At 46.2% G+C, this 22,696-nt stretch overlaps 1 protein-coding gene and 1 long non-coding RNA gene across 2 annotated transcripts; one reads left to right on the top strand and one right to left on the bottom strand.

Moving 5' to 3' along the window:
• Positions 1-1,260: 1,260 nt before the first annotated feature.
• On the top strand, positions 1,261-8,186 carry LOC132390530 (uncharacterized). The gene is made up of 3 exons (XR_009510932.1): positions 1,261-1,395; positions 4,600-4,866; positions 6,707-8,186. It is a non-coding gene; the product is annotated as an uncharacterized LOC132390530 (long non-coding RNA).
• A 20-nt stretch (positions 8,187-8,206) lies between these two features.
• On the bottom strand, positions 8,207-22,493 carry LOC132390529 (zinc finger protein 850-like). Its single transcript, XM_059963147.1, has 7 exons — positions 21,988-22,493; positions 19,425-19,550; positions 18,667-18,753; positions 17,461-17,611; positions 10,354-11,225; positions 10,108-10,185; positions 8,207-10,023 (listed from the first exon to the last, which is right to left on the bottom strand). Exons 5-7 carry the CDS (start codon positions 10,774-10,776, stop codon positions 8,395-8,397), a joined length of 2,130 nt encoding a protein of 709 aa, XP_059819130.1. The 5' UTR covers positions 10,777-11,225; positions 17,461-17,611; positions 18,667-18,753; positions 19,425-19,550; positions 21,988-22,493; the 3' UTR covers positions 8,207-8,394.
• Positions 22,494-22,696: the final 203 nt, after the last annotated feature.

Below are 22,696 nucleotides of genomic sequence, written 5' to 3'. Positions count from 1 at the left end.
CACCAATTTGAGGGCGATTGAATTATTTGCATCATATCGGTACAAACATTGCGTGTTCCTGGTTTACCAAGTGATGGTCTGCAATCAATGTTATACTGACACAAAATATTGGAGGAATTCACCAGGTCAGGCAGCATGTATCAAAATGAATAAACAGTTGACTTTTCGGGCTGCGACCCAGTTTCGGGATGGCGTAAAAAGGGGGAAAATGCCAAAATAAGAACGTTGGGAGTATCTGGAAAGAAAACAAGCTAGAAGCTAATAGGTGAAGCCAGACAGGTTGGATATGGGGCGAAATGTGGCTGGGGCTGATAATGGGAAAAAGCAAAGAGCTGGAGAAGAAGGAATCTGATAGGACAGAGTGGATCACGGGAGAAAGGGAAGTAGCGGGGGACCGGAGAGAGGTGACTGGCAGGTGAGGAGAAGAGCAGGAGGCCAGAGTGGTGAAATGAAGAGGGACGGGGGGAGGGGGGGGTAAACACAGGAAGTTTCAGATGTATGTGTTCATGTCATAAGATTGGAGGTTCCACAGAGAGAATATATTTGCAGGTTACTCCTCCAACCTGAGGGTGGGCATGGGCCGACATTTCGGACTAGGGATGGGGATTAGAATTGAAATGGTTGGCCACTGGGAAATTCGGCTTTTTGTTGTTGGAGCTGAGGTGCTCGACGAAGAGTTAATTAATTTGAAGAAGGCGTCTCGGCATGAAAAGTCGACCCTTTATTCATCTCCATAGATGCTGCCTTATCTGTTGAGTTCTTCCAGCTTTTTGTACGTGTTGTGATTATTGTGATTAACAGTTTGCGTGCGTTCCCTGCCTCGTAAGCCTGGATGCGATATCAGCTTATTGCTGTTCACTATATTACAGGAAAGCACAAACAATATATTCGTTTGTATATTTCTATTGAAACATCTATAACGGAGACAATTTCCAGAGTGGAACAGAGCAACCCAGTGTCAGTATAGAATTGGTCTATGACGACAAAGTCTATGGAGTCTGGGAATGGACAAGATCAACAATGAGAATCATGAAACAGAGAGGCGAGCCTGAGAGTGTCTCACAACAACATTCACTGACTTCTCCAATCGTCATTTCTTCATCTGTGAGATTTTGCAATTTCCTGTGAAGCTCTCCATACCTCATCACATTTGGGATTTTATTTGAATGAAATCATGCTTATTTTTACCCCAGCTGTTGAAAACACGTCAGCCTAGTATATTTAGCGTTCTGGAGCGGGTATAAATGAATGGCCGTGGAGATTCATTAGCTCAGAGTATCTGAAGCGTGATCGCGGGCAGCTGGAATACAGGCTGAGTCTCACACAACATGCTTGAAATTATTTACCGCGTGAGGAAGATATATTACTTGATTGTTGCCGTTATTGGTGTCCCTGGTAAGAACAGACGCGAACGAACATTTGCTGTTCAATGCGCGCGGGAAAAAAAAACAACAAAAGAAAAGATTGAAACAGATTTAGAGTGTAAGATCGGGGCGATGGATATATATCGTGGGTCCATGGCAAGCTGTTTTGATTTATCAATAGAAACACGCGTTCGAAGTAAACTCCGATAATTCAGCGCGCTCGGCACCTTTAAGGACTACTTGATTTTTTTCAGCATTAATAGTTCAAGATGCTTTAATTTAAAATTTAAGGGATTTGTTTGAAAAAAAAATACTGCGAGTTTGAAGGGAACGCGGTAAGCGAAACCCAGGTGAGATTCACTTGTGTGTTCGATCTCGGAAGATCGTGAGTTTCGAAAATTCAAATAGTGTCGGTGTGCGTTTCAGTTTACAAGGGTTTGTTTCCACGCCATATTATCAGTGAAGTGGGGATTAGCCAACCCAGAGCAGTCTGTTAGATGGCTGACGGTGTAAAGTAAATGGGATACTCCGCTCTGGAACAATGGACATCGATCCATTTGGAATAATGCTTCTGTAATTTGGAGCAGGTCAGGAAGAATATGCAAAACAAAAAATGAAAATGGGAACTTCCAGATCCGATCCTATCAGAGAGTGTGAAGGAACTGCGGCCAATGGTAGCTGCGGAATTTAACAAAAGCGAGCCAGGCTGGGCCCGTGCGGACGGGTGACAAACGGGAAGTCGAGGAAGAGATGAATGCCTGCGAACAGAGGAAGTAAATCTGCTTCGAACTTTGAACATTGTAAATGGACAAAGTCAGGCAGCGGGGCTGGGTGATATGCCAAGACAGCCAAAAGATAGATGATGGGATCGCGGGAATCACAATGGCCGTGAAAGTTGCCAAAGTATTCAAACTTTACATATCGGCCGAAAAGAGCCCTTTGCGATTAGTTGACAATGCCTCCTTCCCAAATCCTGCTTCTCTTTCGATACCGAGTGCCGTGACCTTTCTCCCTGCTTGAGGCGTCTACAAAATCCGATTTACAACTTTTTAAACCCCAGTAATGAGCACCCGCAAAGTTTGATTTTTCTCTCTTTTCAGCTTATCTCGGCACAAAGACCCAGCGAGAGTAATTCATTCAATCTTTCTGCTTTCCTTCTCCCCCACCTCCCCCTCCCCCAGTGAATTTAGTGGCAATAGTGATTCTGTCCCGGGGAAAGTGCGGTCTATCCACCTGCACCACTCGCTACCTGGTGGCCATGGCAACTGCGGATCTACTGACCATTGTGTTTGCGGTGATATTGTGGCGGGTCAGTTATTATTACTTCCCCGGGACTTTCCTGGACATCACCCCCGTGTGCAGTACGATCTCTGTCCTGGGAGAGGCAGCCACAGACTGTTCTGTCTGGTTCACCGTCAGCTTTACGTTTGATCGGTTTGTCGCCATCTGTTGTCAGAATTGGAGAGCAAAGTATTGCACCGGGAAAACTGCGTCTGTGGTTCTGACAACAACCGGTGTTGTGTTGTGTTTGAATAATGTGCCCTACTTCTTCATATTGCAACCTGTGAAAGTGATTGACAATATACCCTGGGACTGTATTCCAAAGCCGAGCTACTTTACGGATGCCGGGTGGTTGGGATATGACTGTTTTACTACTGCTCTATCGCCATTACTCCCGTTCGTGTTAATACTCCTGCTCAACGCTCTGACAGTCAGACACATTGTCGTGACCAGTCGCGTCCGTAAGGGGCTGAGGGGTCAGAGCAAGACGGAGATCCGCAGTGACCCGGAGATGGAAAGCAGGAGGAGGTCTGTGATCTTACTTCTCACCATCTCCGGAAGCTTCATCACCCTGTGGTCGGTAAAAGTTTCTGAATCCCTTTCTGGATTGGATAATTACAATGAGTCGGAATACATTTTTCAACATACCGGATACATGCTGATGTTATTAAGTTGCTGCACAAACACGTTTATTTATGGGGTAACTCAGTCCAAGTTCAGAGAGCAGTTCATCAGCGCAGCGAAATATCCACTCTCGTCAATTATTCATCTAATCAATAAACAAAGCATCTAAGCTCTTCTCAGAGGGGGTTATGGTGATTTCATCTTAACACTGCAGAACTAACATCGGAGAACATGGCAGCGGGGAGAATAAAACTGGTTTAGTGCCGAGAGAGGCACAACACTGGAAAATACACATTCACACCTTCAGCCCGCGACGTCCACCTCCTGTCAATTACTGAACTCACCCTATCTTTTATGTTTATTCCCCACCATATTCCGGCTCCTGTCACCGCCACAACCCTTTCGGTAATGATGGAGCGGGAGAGGATCCGGGGGCATTCAAGTCCTAATCGGCAAAATTGCATCTCATTTGTTACGTTAGCCTTTTGCATCAGAATGAAATGAGAAAGCGAGTCAACAGTCTGCACGAACTCACAGTAAACCTTGCACTTGTCCTTAATTTTAGATAAACCTGTCATGGAGAAATGATTAACGCTACAGAGCTCCTGGATTTGGTCCATAATTGTGCGAATTTCCATGGAGTAACCAAACGTCTATTTTGCCTCCCTTTCTCTCAGTTAAAACGGGTAAAACGTGAGGTCTGGACATAGACAAAAATCTAATTTCTCAATTGCGACGGATTTTCGGCCTGTTCTAGCGGTGTTTATTATTGTCCTGCAGCTCTAATTGTCTAATGTTTCAGTGTACTGACTTTGGGATTATACCTGTTGTATATATTACAATTGGGACAATATCGCAGACTTTCATTTTCCTTTTCAAGTCGGCATATTTCATATGTTATTCACACTGACGTTTGTGTGTTGTATGTGTCGGAATGACTATACCAATCAAGTAAATTATCTTTGCATGCTTATCCTGTGATATTATATCCTGACGGGGTATCATGTACTTACTGCTTGCCAAACAATGGATCGATCATAATATAATCGTCAGACTCCGCCTTAAAACGGCATTACGCGCATACTTATACTAATCTATAGGATCTTGCCAAAATCTGCATCTTCAAGCGAGATTCTGGTGAATGATGCTTCCCACTGTGTAAGGAAACAGATTGAAGTAAATCGTTCTTGCATCATGTAATGCGTTGGATAGTTTGAAACAGCATACTGTATTCTGCTTTACAGCCCGAGAGAGGCACAACACAGGAAAATACACTTTGTCTTGAATTTGTCAGATCTTTTAATGAGCATTTCTGTTACCTTTTTTTCAGCTACCTGGTCCTGTATCGCCACAAGGAACAACTCAGTTTCTGGGAAGAGATCTCCAACTTTTAGCCTGGCGTCAGACGCTTCTAGTTGACACCTGGTCTGCTCAGGTGGTGGGGATCTCATCCCTGGACAATTATGCTCATCCAGGTTAACTCTTTCTTCTACAGCAGTGTTACCCAACCTATTCTAGACCTTTTCGTGCCGCGAAACAAGTGGAAATATCGAACACCCTGGTTGCTAATTTATGCATCCCCAACAACGTCTGTTAGGTTAGTAAGATTGCCGAGTGTCAGACGCGTTGTGATGACGAATGTTCAAGGCTGCAGTGCTTGGCTTCTTAACGCGTCCCAGTGCCACGTCCTTCTTTGGTTAGAGGCAGCTTACCGCCCCACCAAGAATACTGAACGCCCCCCCCCCACCCCCGGCGAGTGTTGTTGTTTCTAAAGCCATCTGAGGAAACGTCACTGCCCCCAGAGGGCATCTCTGTTCCATTGCGATATTTTCTTCATCTTTCTGGGTTAGGCTTTCATTTCAGTTCAAAATAGCACATGCTCGCAGCGTGTTGAATCCGGTTTTCGTTGATGCAAATACAGCAACGTAAAAAATAATATTTTAAAAAAGTAAAATAAAGTATAAAGTAAATCCTTAGAAGAGTTTCTGTGAGTGGGACCCAGGTAATGGAAGTCCCCCAACACTGAGTGTGTGCAGCTCCCTCAAAATCTTGCTCCCTCCTCTCTCCACAGTGCGCTCACAAGATCTGTCACTCCCTTTCTCCCCACCCTTCACCCTCCTCACTCCTCAAAACACTGCTTCTCTTTCCTCCATCTTCTCACTCTCCCTTTCCTCCTCTCCCCTCTTATCCTAATACGCCCTCTCCCACTTCCTCGCCTCCCTCTCTTATTCTGCTCAACCCAACTTTGTCTCACTCTCACCTCTCTTCTCCCCTTTCTGTCTACAAACCACACCCCCACCCCGACACTGAATCTCAGCCCGTGTTCACTCCAGGATAGCATCCCGTCCGTTTCAATGTGCGACGGTGACATCGACAAGATAAGTAGCCTTGGTGTTGTTTGCACATCGGAACTTGCTGGCATTTAGAGTTGGAGGAAGCAGAAGAGGGAAAGAGACAGAAACATAGAGGAAGAGGGAGAAGGAGAGAAGGGAAGTGGGAGACAGAGGGGGTGGGAGAGAGAGACAGAGAGAGAACAGGCTTAGTGGTATTGAGAGAGACACACTGAGTTAGAGAGAGCAACAAGAGGCTGCTGGAGTGTTACCGAGACAGACTGAGGGAAGTGGCGGAGGCAAGAAACAGAGGGGAGAGACGGGTGGCGACAATCAGTGAGGGATGGCGGAAAATGAGATGGACGTGGGTGAGAAATAAACGGGGAGCGAGTGAGGGGGCATAAAGAGGCGTGGGAGAGAACGACAGTGGAGAAAGATTGGAGGGAATGGGGAGGGAAGAGAGATGGGGAGTCAAACTGGGAAAGAAACCAGGGATTGAGATGGGGGAGATATACGAGGGAAAGTGCTGGGCTCTTTGATATCTCTGTTGATCAGTGAGAGAGAAACGGACAGGGATCGAAAAGGGCCACTCATTTTAAATGGAGACATATAGAAATTTCTAAAATTCTAAATCTTCCAAGTAAATTCCTTCAGGATCAGCAAAGTGTCTATCTACCTATCTATATATCTGAGTGCAGGCGGGTGGGTGGGTACATTTGAGGTGGAGGTAGACGGGGATGGGAACAGAAGCATAGATCAGACAAGGCCGTGTTGAATAAACATAATATCATAAGTTCCTCCTCATCTCTCTTCTGAATTGATTTCCCTGTAGTCTTGAGGGTTTACCCCTGGTCCTGGGCTCCGCATTATGGGAAACATCCTCTCCATAACCTCCATACCTCGGCTTTTCAGTATTCGGGAAGCCCACCCCGCGACACCAACACCCCCCCCCCCCCCCATAATTCTAAACTCCAGCGGGAACAGGCACAGAGACATCAAATACCATGAGCTGTGGTCTTGTTAAGCAGCTTCAGCTGCAGTACCTGGTTCAAGACCATCTGAAAATCCGAACAAACAACACCCACCGCCTTTCTTATTTCACCAAAGGATTCCAACAGATTTGTCTGGGAAGATTTCTACTGAGGAAAACCATGCCGACTTTGGCCGTACAGGGGAGGATTCAAAAGAACTGTCATGGTGGGGAATAAGATGGCGGCACAACGCAGCGCACACGGCCTCTCTGGAGAATGATATCTGTTACTTGTTAAGTACAGATTTGTATCTGTACATTAAGTATAATATTGTTGTGTAATAAGTACCCTGATTTGATGGAGACAGACGTGAGAGCTTGCAGGAACATCAGGAGAAACTTCTGAAATGCCCGTTTCGCTGCCGCTGCGGTCCGGAATCTTCGGAGGAGAAGGCCTCTGAGACCTCGGCTTTGCTTGTTTCGGTGGCCAGGACGAAGGCGCTCGGCAGAGGATGGCACTCGGGAGACTGTATCGCAGGCTCAAAGTTTTCGGAAGGACTCAGAGTCTGCTGTGGTCGAATGCTTCCAAGGCATCAGTTTGTCGGTGCCTGGGAGTTTATGGCAGGGAGAGTTTCTCCCTTTTGCTGCCTGATATCGGGACTATTAGAGTCAATCGGGACTTGAGACTTTCTCTTAAACCGTGCCCATGGTCTACTTTTATCAAATTATGGTATTGCTTTGCACTGCTGTAACGATATGTTATAATTATGTGTTTTTTTTTGTCAGTGTGACTCTTTGGTTTGTCCTGTTTTTTGTGTGATATCACTCTGGAGGAACATTGTATTATTTCATAATGCCCGCATGCATTTATAAATGACAATAAATGAGGACTGAGTGTCCTCATAATCTAATGGAACAGAATCACTGGCAGGGTCCGGCTAGCCAGTGTTGACTCTCTACTGTACACTAGCTGTGTTACAAATTCACTTAAGTACCAAAGACAGAGTTTAAAATAAACTGATTTATTTGTCTCAGATCCAGAATATTAAACTCCAGTCCCGTTAAAGGTGAAAGTGCAGCAGAAGAAACTCCTCCCATGCCCAGAGACCAGTGTGCAGAACTGGATGTGGTGAGCAATAGTAATTCAGCTCCAACAGTAACTCTCGAAATTGCATTCAGCAACAGTGATATTCAGCAACAAATATCCAGCATGCAGCTTATTGAAACTTTCTCCCCAGTATGAACAAGGCAGTGTGTGACAAGTATAATATGCTGTAAGGTTTCACTGCTGATGTAATGGTTTCTCTGTAGCAGCAATGCTTGGTTAAGACCAGAGAAAACAGGGTTTTGTAGTGCAGGGCTATCCAATGAGAGAAACCTTCTTTCTTGTGAGTCTGGAAGAGAGATTTTGTAGTCTTTTGCTGGGGAGAGATGAGAAGACGTGAATGGAGAGAGTGGGCCCTTTTCCTTTTTGCTTGTTTGTTTACTTTACTAACCCTATCGTCAAAGTAAGAATTATAAAGCTCAATTGGTTAATCACATATTGTGTACTGTTTGTAATTTCAGGGTACTGATTTGTAACAGGGGACACATCACACAGCATCCACCCAAACGAGATTTCTTACGTTTGACCGGGCTGGGGTCTATCAACTCCAAAGTTAAGCTGCCAGCCAAAATGAGTTACCATAAGGTTAGCTGGCTGAGTGAATCGCTTCCCACATTAACAGCAAGTGAACAGCCTCTCCCCAGTGTGAACTCAATGATGCGCATTTGGTTGATCTGGCTGAGAGAATCTCTTCCCAAAGTCCGAGCAGGTGAACAGACTCTACCCAGTGTGAACTCGCTGGTGTCTCCGTAGTTGAGATGACCGAGTGAAACCCTTCCCACAGTCTGAGCAGGTGAACGGCCTCTCCTGAGTGTGAACTCGCTGATGTATCTTCAGTTGAGATGACCGAGTGAATCCCTTCCCACAGTCTGAGCAGGTGAATTGCCTCTCTCCAGTGTGAACTCGCTGATGTATCTTCAGTTGAGATGACCGAGTGAATCCTTTCCCAAAGATGGAGCAGTTGTATGGCCACTCCCTAGTGTGAACTGCCTGGTGTGCCATTAGGGTGGATGATTGAGTGAATCCCTTCCCGCATTCTGAACAGGTGAGTGACCTTTCTCCAGTGTGAACGCTCTGATGTACCTTCAGTTTAGATGACAGAGTGAATCCTTTCCCACAGATGGAGCAGTTGTACGGCCACTCCCCAGTGTGAACTGCCTGGTGTGACATTAGGGTGGATGATTGAGTGAATCCCTTCCCACAGTCTGAACAGGTGAATGGCCTCTCTCCAGTGTGAACTCGCTGATGTATCTTCAGTTGAAATGACCGAGTGAATCCCTTCCCACATTCCAAGCAGGTGAACGGCCTCTTCCCAGTGTGAACTCGCTGATGTATCTTCAGTTGAAATGACCGAGTGAATCCCTTCCCACATTCCAAGCAGGTGAACGGCCGCTCTCCAGTGTGAACTCGCTGGTGTGCAATTAGGGAGGATGACTGTGTGAATCCTTTCCCACAGTCTGAGCAGGTGAACGGCCTCTCTCCAGTGTGAACTCTCTGATGTACCTTCAGTTTAGATGACAGAGTGAATCCTTTCCCACAGATGGAGCAGTTGTACGGCCACTCCCCAGTGTGAACTGCCTGGTGTGACATTAGGGTGGATGATTGAGTGAATCCCTTCCCACAGTCTGAACAGGTGAATGGCCTCTCTCCAGTGTGAACTCGCTGGTGTGCAATTAGGGAGGATGACTGTGTGAATCCTTTCCCACAGTCTGAGCAGGTGAACGGCCTCTCTCCAGTGTGAACTCTCTGATGTACCTTCAGTTTAGATGACAGAGTGAATCCTTTCCCACAGATGGAGCAGTTGTACGGCCACTCCCCAGTGTGAACTGCCTGGTGTGACATTAGGGTGGATGATTGAGTGAATCCCTTCCCACAGTCTGAACAGGTGAATGGCCTCTCTCCAGTGTGAACTCGCTGATGTATCTTCAGTTGAAATGACCGAGTGAATCCCTTCCCACATTCCAAGCAGGTGAACGGCCTCTTCCCAGTGTGAACTCGCTGATGTATCTTCAGTTGAAATGACCGAGTGAATCCCTTCCCACATTCCAAGCAGGTGAACGGCCGCTCTCCAGTGTGAACTCGCTGGTGTGCAATTAGGGAGGATGACTGTGTGAATCCTTTCCCACAGTCTGAGCAGGTGAACGGCCTCTCTCCAGTGTGAACTCTCTGATGTACCTTCAGTTTAGATGACCGAGTGAATCCTTTCCCACAGTCTGAGCAGGTGAATGGCCTTTCTCCAGTGTGAACTCTCTGGTGTATCTTCAGTTGAGATGACCGAGTGAATCCCTTCCCACAGACTGAGCAGGTGAACGGCCTCTCCCTAGTGTGAACTTGCTGATGTCCCTTTAACTCAGATGACCAAGTGAATAATTCCCCACAGTCTGAGCAGGTAAACGGCCTCTCCCCAGTGTGAACTCGCAGGTGAGACATTACGTCGGATGACTGAGTGAATGCTTTCCCACAGTCTGAGCACGTGAATGGCCTCTCTCCAGTGTGAACACGCTGATGTACCTTCAGTTTAGATGAGCAAGTGAATCCCTTCCCACAGTCCAAGCAGGTGAACGGCCACTCCCCAGTGTGAACTCGCTAGTGTACCTTCAGTTTAAATGAGCAACTGAATCCCTTCCCGCAGTTTGAGCAGGTGAACGGCCGCTCCCCACTGTGAACTCGCTGGTGTACCTTCAGTGCTGATGACTGAGTGAATCCTTTCGCACAGTCCAAGCAGGTGAAAGGCCTCTCCCCAGTGTGAACTTGCTGATGTGCTTGTAGGTTGGATGACTGAGTAAATCTCTTCCCACAGTCCAAGCAGGTGAATGGCTTCTCCCCAGTGTGAACTCGCTGATGACTCTGTAGGTGGGATGACTGAGTGAATCTCTTCCCACAGACTGAGCAAGTGAACGGCCTCTCTCCAGTGTGAACTCGCTGATGTATCTTAAGTTGAGATGATGAAGTGAATCTTTTCCCACAGTCCGAGCAGGTGAATGGCCTCTCCCCAGTGTGTAATGACTGGTGTGCCTGCAGATGAGCTGACAACGTGAATCCCTTCCCACAGGCTGAGCAGGTGAACGGCTGCTCCCCGGTGTCCACTTGCTTTTGAGCCATTATGTCAGATGATCGAGTGAATCTTTCCCCACAAATTCAACAGATGAGCAACTTCTGCCCAGTGTGAACTGACTGGTGTGTCCACAGGTGGGTACACTGACTAAATCCCTTCTCACACACAGAATAGGTGAATGGCCTTGTCCTAGTGTGAACTTGCTGATGCACCTTCAGTTGAAATGTCCGCATGAATCCATTCCCACTGTCTGAGCAGATGAATGGCATCTACCCTGTGCAAAATGACGGGCATGCCAGTTGGTCAGATGATTGAGTGAATCCCTCCCGACAGTCTGAGCAGGAAGGATGACCGAGTGAATCCCTCCCCACAGTCTGAGCAGGAAGGATGATCGATTGAATCCCTTGCTCCACTTCTTAAATATCTGGATAGAGACAGCAAAACTGGTATGTTCTGTTTGAGATTCCTGTAGACAAATTCCTTGTCATTTTCTAACCTGTAAAAAGATTTACAAAATCCATCAAAGGGTGTAGAACATTTCAGATGAAATTACATGAGTTGGCAAGATGTGATCTGGAATCACACAGTTACAGTGAAGTTCAACCCAAGTTGGAGAGAGAAATCATCTTCTAACTGGGCACAGTGCTGGAATGACCATCAAACACTCTGATGCTCTACCTGTCTTTAAAAGAATGGGGCATTTCTGCCACCTCCAATCTGTGACCTGCCTCAGTTTGACTCTCTCTCCATTGTTATTATTCCCTGTTCCCACTGAGCTGATGGGTTCCTGGCCCCACAGTAACTGAAACACTCTCACACAAATAGCCGGCAGTGTATTGCACGAACCCACCACTGCCTGTGTAAAAAACTTACCCCTGGCATCCCCTCAGTATTTATTTCCAAGCACCTTAAATCTATGCCCCCTCGTGTTAGCCATTTCAGTCCTGGGAATAAAACCTCTGGCTATCTACACGATCAATGCCCCTCATATTCTTATACACCTAAAAAATGCACTAAACATAAACAAGGTGATTAAACATTGCTTTGAAGATTTGTTGGAAGTATACAGAATTATGAGGGTATAGATAGGGTAAATGCAAGCAGCTTTTTCCACTGAGGTGGTGTGGGATGACAACTAGAGGGCATGGGTAAGCGGGGAAGGTGAACATTTAAAGGGAGCACGTGGAAAAGCTCTTCACTGAATCGGTCGTGAGAGCGTGGCATGAGATGTCAGCACAAGGGGTACTTGTGAGCTCAGTTTCACCATTTGAAAGAAGTTTGGATGGGAGCCTGGATGGTAGGGGTATGGAGGGCGATGGTCCCAGTCAGGTAGTTGCAATAGATACCTTAAATGTTTTTTTAGCATTGACTAGCTGGGCCAAATAGCCTGTTTCCGTACTGAAATCCCCCATGTTTCTGTGACAGAGAAGCAGGCCAAACTTGTTTGAAAGGGAAAGATAGGAGTGACAACAGAGCAGCAATGGCTGGAGTTTCTGGGAGCAATTCAGGAGCTGAGTGATCGATATGTGTGGTCTGAACAACATCTGACTGGTGTCAAGAAACCAAACTCTCCCTCGTTGTCACAAAAACAAAGGAGCTGATTCTGAACTACAGGAGGAATGGAGACAGGCTAACCCCATGGAAAGGGCTCTCCAGCAACCTGTAAACATGACTAAAGTACCTGAATGCAAGACTAACCCTGGGGAATCAGGACCAGACTATTGGGAGTGATTTGTGGCCTGCTATGGCACTTTCACAGGAGACCAAGCCTTTTAATAATGGGAATCTGTATCCCCAGTTTAATGTCCTACTGCTCCAAAACTTACCAACTAAGCCAACATGATTAAAACAGATAATATGGATTGGCCTGACAATGACCGAAATCGAATGCGACGAGCTTTGACATATTATTGGAACTTGATTTTCGATTCCTGATCAACCCCGAAAGGAACTAATATTTAAAGTGAACATGTTCAGCGGGAAGAAGGATGCGAGCAGGTTATATTTTGGGATCAGAAATGGGATCAAAAACCTACCTAGGGACAGGTGGGGACAACAACCGTTTAGAAATTGACAAGCAAAGATGTTTCCTACTGTGAGATTCATCCCTCAGGAAGAGCCCAGTGTAATATTGACAGTTGCTGGAATTTCAATTCCGTTTATGATTGATATGGGGCAACCAAAACCACTCTCGATCAGGAAATACTATCAAAAGGGATTCCAGCTATCAGACGCTACAATCACTCTGTCTGGGTTCGAAGGCACGGAACGTACGTATTCACGTACCCAGCCACTGCAGGTGGAATTCCAGGGGAACCAGTGTGAGGTTTCATTTACAGTCATCACCAGACGGGGGGTGAAATCTCGTAGGGAGAGACTTGCTCTGTCCGTTGGAAGTCGAGATTCTATACACGGACAAGGATATTATGCCGGAACTGCAAACAACTGATAGCTTCCTCTGACCACCCAGTGGTGGGCACTTTATCTGGACTCCAGTACCTTTAAACCCCTTCTGCCGGTGGCCAGCTCTCATGTGACTCTGTGCTATGACCCTACGTCGTGCTCACCTGAGGAAACCCCTCGAGGGACAGAAGTTCCCAGTCATGGTGATTGGAGAGGATAAAGGAAGAGACGGCACTGCATTTCTGGCCGAAGTTCCAGATTTCTTTTGGCGACAGACAGGACTGGTGGTTCCCAATACCACCGTTAGGGTTTGCCCTGGGTTCAAGCCAAAGAGCCGAGGGCTCCTTGCCTACACCCTGACGAAACAAGCCTCCAGCACCGAGGGAGACTGGCAAGACTTGGCCGCGGGCCAACTCCGGTACTGGAAGGAGTCTGTGGTGAAGACGGGACATCTGGTAAGACATTCTTTTAATAGTGACTGAACCCAAGACGTTGTACCCCATCTCTGGGCAATTTCAGTCCATGAAGTCAGACCTCCTGTCTGGATCACAGTGAAAGAAGGACAGACTCTCCCATCCATTCTGCAATACCCCCTCTAGCCCATCCGGATCACTGTGAAAGGACAGACTCTCACATCCATTCTACAATACCCCCTCTGGCCCGTCTGGATCACTGTGAAAGGACAGACTCTCCCATCCATTCTGCAATATCCCCACTAGCCCATCCGGATCACTGTGAAAGGACAGACTCTCCCATCCATTCTGCAATACCCCCTCTAGCCCATCCGGATCACTGGGAAAGAAGGACAGACTCTCCCAGCCATTCTGCAATACCACCTCTAGCCCGTCTGGATCACAGTGAAAGAAAGACAGACTCTCCCATCCATTCTGCAATACCCCCTCTAGCCCGTCCGGATCACTGTGAAGGAAGGTCAGACTCTCCCATCCATTCTGCAATACCCCCTCTAGCCCATCTGGATCACTGTGAAAGAAGGACAGACTCTCCCATCCATTCTGCAATACCCACAATAGCCCATCTGGATCACAGTGAAAGAAGGACAGACTCTCCCATCCATTCTGCAATACCCCCTCTCGCCCGTCCGGATCACAGTGAAAGAAGGACAGACTGTCCCATCCATTCTGCAATACCCCCTCTAGCCCGTCCGGATCACAGTGAGAGAAGGACAGACTCTCCCATCCATTCTGCAATACCCCCTCTAGCCCATCTGGATCACTGTGAAAGAAGGACAGACTCTCCCATCCATTCTGCAATACCCCCTGTAGCCTGAGGCAACGTTTTATGAGGATGGAATGTCTTTTGTGGATCCAGCAGGAAAACGATGTTCTGGCTATGCGATATTGACGGACAGTGACATAATTGAACATGCCTCTTTTGAAGCAGCTGTCTCCGCGCAGAAGGCTGAGCTGTTTGCTTTGACTCGTGCCTGTATACCAGCAACAGACTAAAGTGGGAACGTTTACACAGACTCCCGTTATGCGTTTGGAATGGTACATGACTACGGGGCTCTCTGGGAACATGGGGATTCCTGACTTCCTCTGGCCACCCCATTAGTAATGCCACCTTTGCAAACAACTTACTCACCGTTCTACAGCTACCTCGAGTTTTGTTCTTCTGAGGGGGCTGCCTCTGAGGAGGAGTGAAAACTGTGGTCCCAGATGGGGTGCCAGAAAGTTCCCGGCCTAAGGTTTCTGATCACCTAGTGGGACAAGTTTGTGTTCCTACACAATTTTTACCAATATTGGTCGATCATATACATGATTTGACACCCCTGGGAAAGGAGGGAATGGTTGGTAACCTGTACCCTGCACACCGTGTACGACTCCTTTGACAGGTGGATCTTTCTGGTGTCTACAAGTTGCTTTTATTGAATTGCCTAAAGTACAATGCTATAGATACTGCTTAGTTATTATAGATGTGTTTAGTAGATGGATTGAAGCTATTCCAACTACCATTAATACAGTTATGACTGTTGTGAAGGTATTATTACGGGAAATAATTCCCAGGTACAGCCTGCCAAAGATGCTGAGCTCTGACAATGGCCCACACTTTGTGGTGAAAATAAATGAAGGGATGTGTAACAAACTAGCTATCAAGCAACAATTCCACTGTGTACACCACCCACGGGCCGCTGGCAGAGTGGAAAGAGCCAATGGCACTCTGAAGAGTAAACTAGCCAGACTAACAGTGGAGACTGGACTCACTTGGTTGAAGGTCCGACCATTAGCCCGATTCCATATGAGGGCTACCCCACAGGGGAAAACAGGGTTGTCACCAGCTGAAATCATTTCTGGACAGCCCATGAGGACACCCTGGGAACAAAGTCTCAGGATTAAAGGCAAAGTGAATAAGAATAAGGAAACTTGGTTCTTGAGGGATATTGGAACTCTGATAAAGAAGAGAGAGATGTATGACATGTATAAGAAACAGGGAGCAAATAAGGTACTAGAGGAGTATAAAAAGTGTAAGAAATTATTCAAGAGAGAAATCAGGAGGGCTAAAAGACGACATGTGTTTGCTTTGGCTGTCAGGGTGAAGGATAATCCAAAGAGCTTCTCCAGGTATGTTAAGAGCAAAAGGATAGTAAGGGATAAAATTGGTCCTCTTGAAGATCAGAGTGGTAGGCTGTGTATGGAACCAAAAGAAATGGGGGAGATCTTAAATGTTTTTTTTTCCGACTGTATTTACTAAGTAAACTGGCATGGAGTCAATGGAAAGAAGGCAAACAAGGACTTATTTGTCCCTGGGACCAATAAGGCAAACAGGGAACTCTGTATTGAGGTCATGGAACCTATACAGATAGAAGAGGAGGAGGTGCTTGCTATCTTGAGGTGAGTAGATAAATCCTCAGGACCTGACAGGGTATTCTCTCGGACCTTGAAGGAGACTATTGTTGAAATTGCAGGGGCCCTGGCAGATATATTTAAAATGTTGTTACCTACGGGAGAGGTGCCGGAGGATTGGAGGATAGCTCATATTGTTCCGTTGTTTAAAAAAGGTTCTAGAAGTAATTCTCGAAATTATTGGCAGGTAAGTTTGATGTCGGTAGTGGGTAAATCATTGGAGGAGTATTATGAGATAGGATTTACAATTATTTAGATAGACAGGGTCTTATTATGGAGAGTCAACACGGCTTTGTGTGTGGTAGGTCATGTTTAACAAATCTATTAGAGTGTTTCGAGGAGGTTACAAGGAAAGTCGAAGGCAGTGGATGTTGTCTACATGGACTTCAGTAAGGCCTTTGACAAGGTCTGCATGGGAGGTTAGTTAGGAAGATTCAGTCACTAGGTATACATGGAGAGGGAGTAAATTGGATTAGACATTGGCTCAATGGGAGAAGCCAGAGAGTGGTAGTGGAGGATTGTTTCTCTGAGTGGAGGCCTTTGACTAGTGGTGTGCCATAGGGATCAGTGCTGGGTCCATTGTTATTTGACAACTATATCAATGATCTGGATGATAATTTGGTAAATTGGATCAGCAAATTTGCTGATGATACAAAGATTGGAGGTGTAGTGGACAGTGAGGAAGGTTTTCAAACCTTGCAAAGGGATCTGGACCAGCTACAAAAATGGGCTGAAAAATGGCAGATGGAGTTTAATACAGACAAGTGTGAGGTGTTGCACTTCGGAAGGAAAAAACAATGTAGAACATATAAGGTAGATGGTGGGGCACTGAGGAGTGCAGTAGAACAGAGGGATCTAGGAATACTGATACAAAACTCCCTAAACGTGGCGACACGTGTAGATAGGGTAGTAAAGAGAGCTTTTGATACATTGGCCTTTATGAATCAAAGTGCTGAGTATAAGAATTGGAATGTTATGGTGAGGTTGTATAAGGCATTAGTGAGGCCGAATTTGGAGTATTGTATGCAGCCCTGGACACCGAATTACAGGAAGGATATTAATAAGGCTGAAAGTGTGCAGAGAAAGTTTATGAGGATGTTGCCGGGACTTGAGAAACTGCGATACAGAGAAAGGTTGAATAATTTAGGACTTCATTCCTAGGAGTGCAGAAGATGAGTGTAGACTTGATAGAGGTATATAAAATTATGATGGGTACAGATAGAGTGAATGCAAGCAGGCTCTATCCACTGAGACTAGGGGAGAAAAAAAAACAGAGGACATGGGTTAAGGGTGAAGGGCGAAAAGTTTAAAGTGAACATTAGGGGGAGGGCTGCTTCACAACTGGGTCTGACAGAGGCATCACTGGTTCTCCTGGGCACATTCTGTCTCACTCCCAACTATTTCCTACCTTCCTTTGTGCAGGTACGTAATGTCTAAAGGACCAGTGTTTGTGTAAATGAGACTCACCAAACTTTCTCCTGACTGAATCACTGGAATCTCCGAGTCAGATGGGTTCTCTCCGGTCGGTGCTCTCAATCCTCGGGCTGGATCACTTGTTGCTGTTCCCTCGTCTTCAGTCGTGGTTTTTCTTCCAATAAATCTCTCACCGCAAGTCTAACTTTAACATGAAAGATAATGAAGCACGTTCACAATGAAAAGGAGGACCAAACATTTCTGCTTAATGTTACTAGGAACAAAACTCACTGAAATTTAAACGTTGAAAGCAAATATAATGATCTCAGTGAACAATCTTTTATTGTCCTTCAAATGTCACAAAGCGATATGGGATAAGAAGGAGCCATCATTCAGTGATGGTAAGACATACGACACAGGAACAGAATTAGATGATTCGATCTATCTGGTCTGCCACACCATTCAACCATGGCTGATTTTTATTCCAACACCATATTCCCGTTCCTCCTGTAACCCTGAAGCTAATTAGCAATCCTGAATATATTAATCTCTGTCATAAATATACCCAAATGGCAGCCTCAGCCAACCTCTGCGGTAACAAATTCCACAGATCAGACATATTTTGGCCAAAAAATTTTCTCTTCTGAGTTTTAAAGGGAAGCATCTTTATTCTGAGACTGTATTGTCAGATCACAGACTCTCCATGTCTAATGGAAACATCCTCTCCATGTCCACTGTATCCAGGCGCTTCAGCATTCGGTAGGTTTACTTAACCATACATTCCTCCACCACCCACACTGTCCCTCTGAACTCCAGGTCCAGAACCATCTCTATCGCTCCTGAGATTATTCATGTGAACCTCATTAGCAACAACTGTACTGAACACATTTCCAGGAATAACAGACAAACTGGTACCAGGATAATTGACAGGGAAAAGTTGTGCTTCCTTTACTGATCTACTATCACAGATGAGTGATTTCCATTTCCAGGTTAAATCAGGTCCATTTCAGGAAATATAAACCAGTCCAGGGTGAATGTAATAAAAAGAAGCTGGAATTACCAGAAACGCTCAGCAGGTAAGGAACAGCTGCGGGGAGAGGAAAAAACCTTACATGTCAGGTTAAAGACGTTTTGTCAGAATGACTTCAAACATTTAGTTTTTAGTGCACATCTCCAGCAACTTGAGATTCTGCTTGATTTTCACCGAATGACAGTGAGGGGTGGGGGAATTTCCAAACACAGTTTGAACGCCAGACTCACGGGTCTAATCCTACTGTTGTAAACACGAAAAAGCCGTTCCGGAGACGTCAGAACACACCAGAGCTACTGAATGAATGATGCACACTACTGTAGAAAAAAATTCAAAAATGACAAAGTTAGAAGAAACAACAAGAACTTTGTCATATATACTTTGACCCTCACCAAATTTTTATCAACACACCATAGAAAGATTCCCATACGGACGCCTCACGCTTTGCATGGTAACTGCTCCGCCCGTGACTGTGAGAAACGGCAGCGACATTTGGATACAGATCAGCACATCACAGACACCATTCTCACCCCGAGACTTCCCAGTCCCTCGGTAAAGCAGGCAGTGAAATCAAAGATCCCCACAACCTGGGACGTTCTCTTTTCTCACCCACCCCAGTCCGGGAGAACACACAACAGCCATAAAGCTCCAGGACAAATGTGAGGAGCCTCAGGAAGCGAGGCGAGTTCGGGGAAGTTAATGGAACTCGGTGGCCAAAATCACATCACGTGATCTGGCATCACAAAGCGGAGGGCGGGGCGAATCTGCGGCACACAGCCTCACGTGACCTGTCGGCCGGACTTCCATTTCAATTCGGCGGAAACAGACAGCCTGGGCTCCTGGTTTGGATCGTTCAATGCAGATTAAGTGGAGTTGATACATTTCTGACGAGCCCAGATAGTTGGGAAACAAATGAATTCCCGGCCCTCAGTTCGGGGCTCACGGCCAACATCGGATCTCCCCGCTCGGGATCGGTCTCAATACTCACCGATGGGAAAGTGATATCTTCGGCCCGCAGACAGTGATCCCGACGGAAGAGACGAAAGTCTTTCCCGAACACACAGCCGACCCACTTCAGCTCTGAGCGGAGAGGATAACACCGTCCACCCGGAGACTGTGAACAAAATTCCACAGATCAGACATCTTTTAGCCAAAAAATTTTTCTTATCTCTGTTTTAAAGAGAAGTATCTTTATTCTGAGACTGTGCTGTCAGATCACAGACTCTGTCTAATGGAAACCTCCCCTCCCTTTCCAGTGTAACCAGGCTTTTCAGCATTCGGTAGGTTTTCTTAACCATACATCCCTCCACTACCACCACCGTCCCTCTGAACTCCATCGAGCACAGGTCCAGAACCATCAAATGCTCCTCACACATAAAGCCGATCATTCCTGAGATTATTCATATGAACCTCATTAGCAACAACTGTACTGAACACATTTCCAGGAATAACAGACAAATCGGTTCCAGGATAATTGACAGGGAAAAGTTGTGCTTTCTTTACTGTTCTACTATCACATGTGTTGGCGCGTGGCCAAGTGGTTAAGGCGTTGGTCTAGTGATCTGAAGGTTGCTGGTTCGAGCCTTGGCAGAGGCTGCATGTGTATCCTTGAGCGACGACACCGGTGCCAAGCTGTATGGGTCCTAATGCCCTTCCCTTGGACAACATCGGTGGCGTAGAGAGGGGAGACTTGCAGAGACTCTAAAGGAGGCCTAAAAACCATCACAGCCATTTTCAGTTCCAGGTGAAGACAGGTCCATTTCATGAAATATAAACCAAGAAATAAAAAGAAACTGGAATTACCAGTAACACTCAGCAAGTAAGGAACAGCTTACAATACAATTCAATAAATATCATTTCATCAGAATGACTTCAAACATTTACAGTTTTTAGTGGAGATCTCCAGCACAGCTGCCTGCCTGAATTCCACTGTGTGACAGTGAGGGGGGGGGGGAATTTCCAAACACAGTTTGAACACCAAATTCACGGGTCTATTTCTACTGTTGTAAACATGGAACAGCCCATTTACTCACAGCCTCTCCCTGTGAGGATGGAATGGGAACTCATCCTCTCCTCAGACTGGCAGTCATTGCTTCCAAAGGAACTCCAGAAACAAACATCTGATCTCAGACCAGAAATACTCGATCAACATCTCACAAGCACACGCAGCTCAATCCCTGGGTCCACGTTGCCTGGATCAAAAACCGTGATCTCCCAGGACCCAACCTCACAGCGTCACACAGCTGAATCTGCCACTCACTGACCCTGAGAGTCTCACACATCATCCCCACATCTCACACTGGATAGTGCAATCTGGGATTTCCCCACATCCAATGTCCTGCTGCCCAAAATTTCTGCTTCATTGCAGGACGAACATCCGGCCCCATCTGTAGAAGCACTAACCAAAGTCAAAGCTAAAACACCAGCAGTTCCATTTGCCTGGAAAGCCGATCACAGGATTAGAGCCCAAGCACCAACTCTCCCAGTACTATTTTCTGCCAGGAAAATGCTGCACTGTGTCAGCCCGTCACTGTTCATAAACTAGAACCTCCACACCAATGCACAACAGAACTGGGACCTGATGACCCTCCGGCATTCCAGCTAACAATAACCGATTCTGGAAATGACTCAGCGAGGCCAAAGGTACAAAAGAACACTTCACAATGAAGACAGAGATTGGAAGAAAGATTGCTGATATATAACATTGAGGAGGTGGGATACAAGGCGGACTGAGGATGACCCAGATGGTTAATGTATTTCACTGAAGCGGGGTTGGGGGTGTGAGGAGACTGGACAGAGGTTGAACAAGATGAGCAGATGGAACAAGGTGGGAGAAGGGATCAAGGACGATCACTGATGGTCCTCCAGCAACACGTAGGTACTGAATGAATAGTACATACTATTGTACAAAAGATTCTAAAATGACAGAATTTGCAAAAATAACAAGAGCTTTGCCAGATGTATTTTGACCCTCACCAGATTTTTATCAACACAACCATAGAAAGTTTCCCATCCAGACACTTCACACTTTGCATGGTAACTACTCTGCCCGTGACTATGAGGAACTGGTAAGACCTTTGGATCCAGATTAGCACATCACAGAAACCATTCTCCCCTATTGACTTCCCAGTCCCTCGGTAAAGTAGGCAGTGAAATCAAAGATCCCCACAATCTGGGACGTTCTCCTTTCTTACCCACCCCAATCCGGGAGGAGACACAACAGCCAGAAAGCTCCAGGACAAATGTGAGGAGCCTGAGGAAGCGAGGCGAGTTCGGGAGAAGTTAACGGGACTCAGTGGCCAACATCAGATTTCCCCAACACAATATGGAGGATGCGTGACCACCCATCTAGAGATTGTGAACATACGCAAAGAGATCGTTACATCTATGGTTAAATGGCAGGGACAAATGGGATCACGTGACCGGTGGGTTCTAACACCCCAGGCATAGTCTCCAGCTTCCCAGCATTCTGTTGAAATAAACAGACGCCCCTCACATCTCCTCTCACCTTAAATGTGTCAGATATTTCAAACCCCCAGGAAAAAACATACCCTCTGTCCACTCTATCCATTCCTCTCGTAATCTGATAAACGTCCATCCAGTCTCACCCCAGCCTGCGCCGCTCTGGAGAAAACAACACAAGTTTGTCCAACCTTTCGTTATAGCTCATGCCCTCTAATCCAGGCAGGGTCCTGGTAAACCTCTTCAGCGCCCTCTCCAAAGCCCCGACATCCTTCCGAGAATGGGGGCGACCAGAACTGTATGAAACACTCCAGATGTGGGCTGACAAGTTTTACAAATCTGCAACATAACTTCATGAGTTTTGAACTCAGTGCTTCAACTAATAAAGACAACCTTGCCATTTGCCTTCTTAACCACCCGATCAATCTGTGCAGTCTCTTTCAGGGAGCGATGAACCTGGAGTCTAAGATCCTTCTGATCATCGAAATTGTTCAGGGTTTTGCATTTAACAATGTACTGTCTCATACATTCAGGGCTGCAGTGCTACCAGAGCGGAGCCGGAGAGCCGCTCCGACACCTCTGAGAAACAGTCAAAATAAACAAGCGCGGCCTTTAGCAAGCCTGGATATTAAATAGAGGGAATTTTACGGAAGCGGGGGTTGGGAAGAGGGGGTGTTGGCTAGTGGGGAAAAATACCACTAATAACATTAGGATATTTGATCGTTTTTGGTGAAATCCTGGAGCTGTGACTGTTTTTTATTTAGGTATTTGTGACATTCCTTCTCACTCAACCCGTTG

Source organism: Hypanus sabinus, unplaced genomic scaffold (assembly GCF_030144855.1).
Source record: "Hypanus sabinus isolate sHypSab1 unplaced genomic scaffold, sHypSab1.hap1 scaffold_944, whole genome shotgun sequence".
NCBI lineage: Eukaryota > Metazoa > Chordata > Chondrichthyes > Myliobatiformes > Dasyatidae > Hypanus > Hypanus sabinus.
Note: the sequence above shows the minus strand (reverse complement) of the source record. Positions and strands in the feature narration are given on the sequence as shown.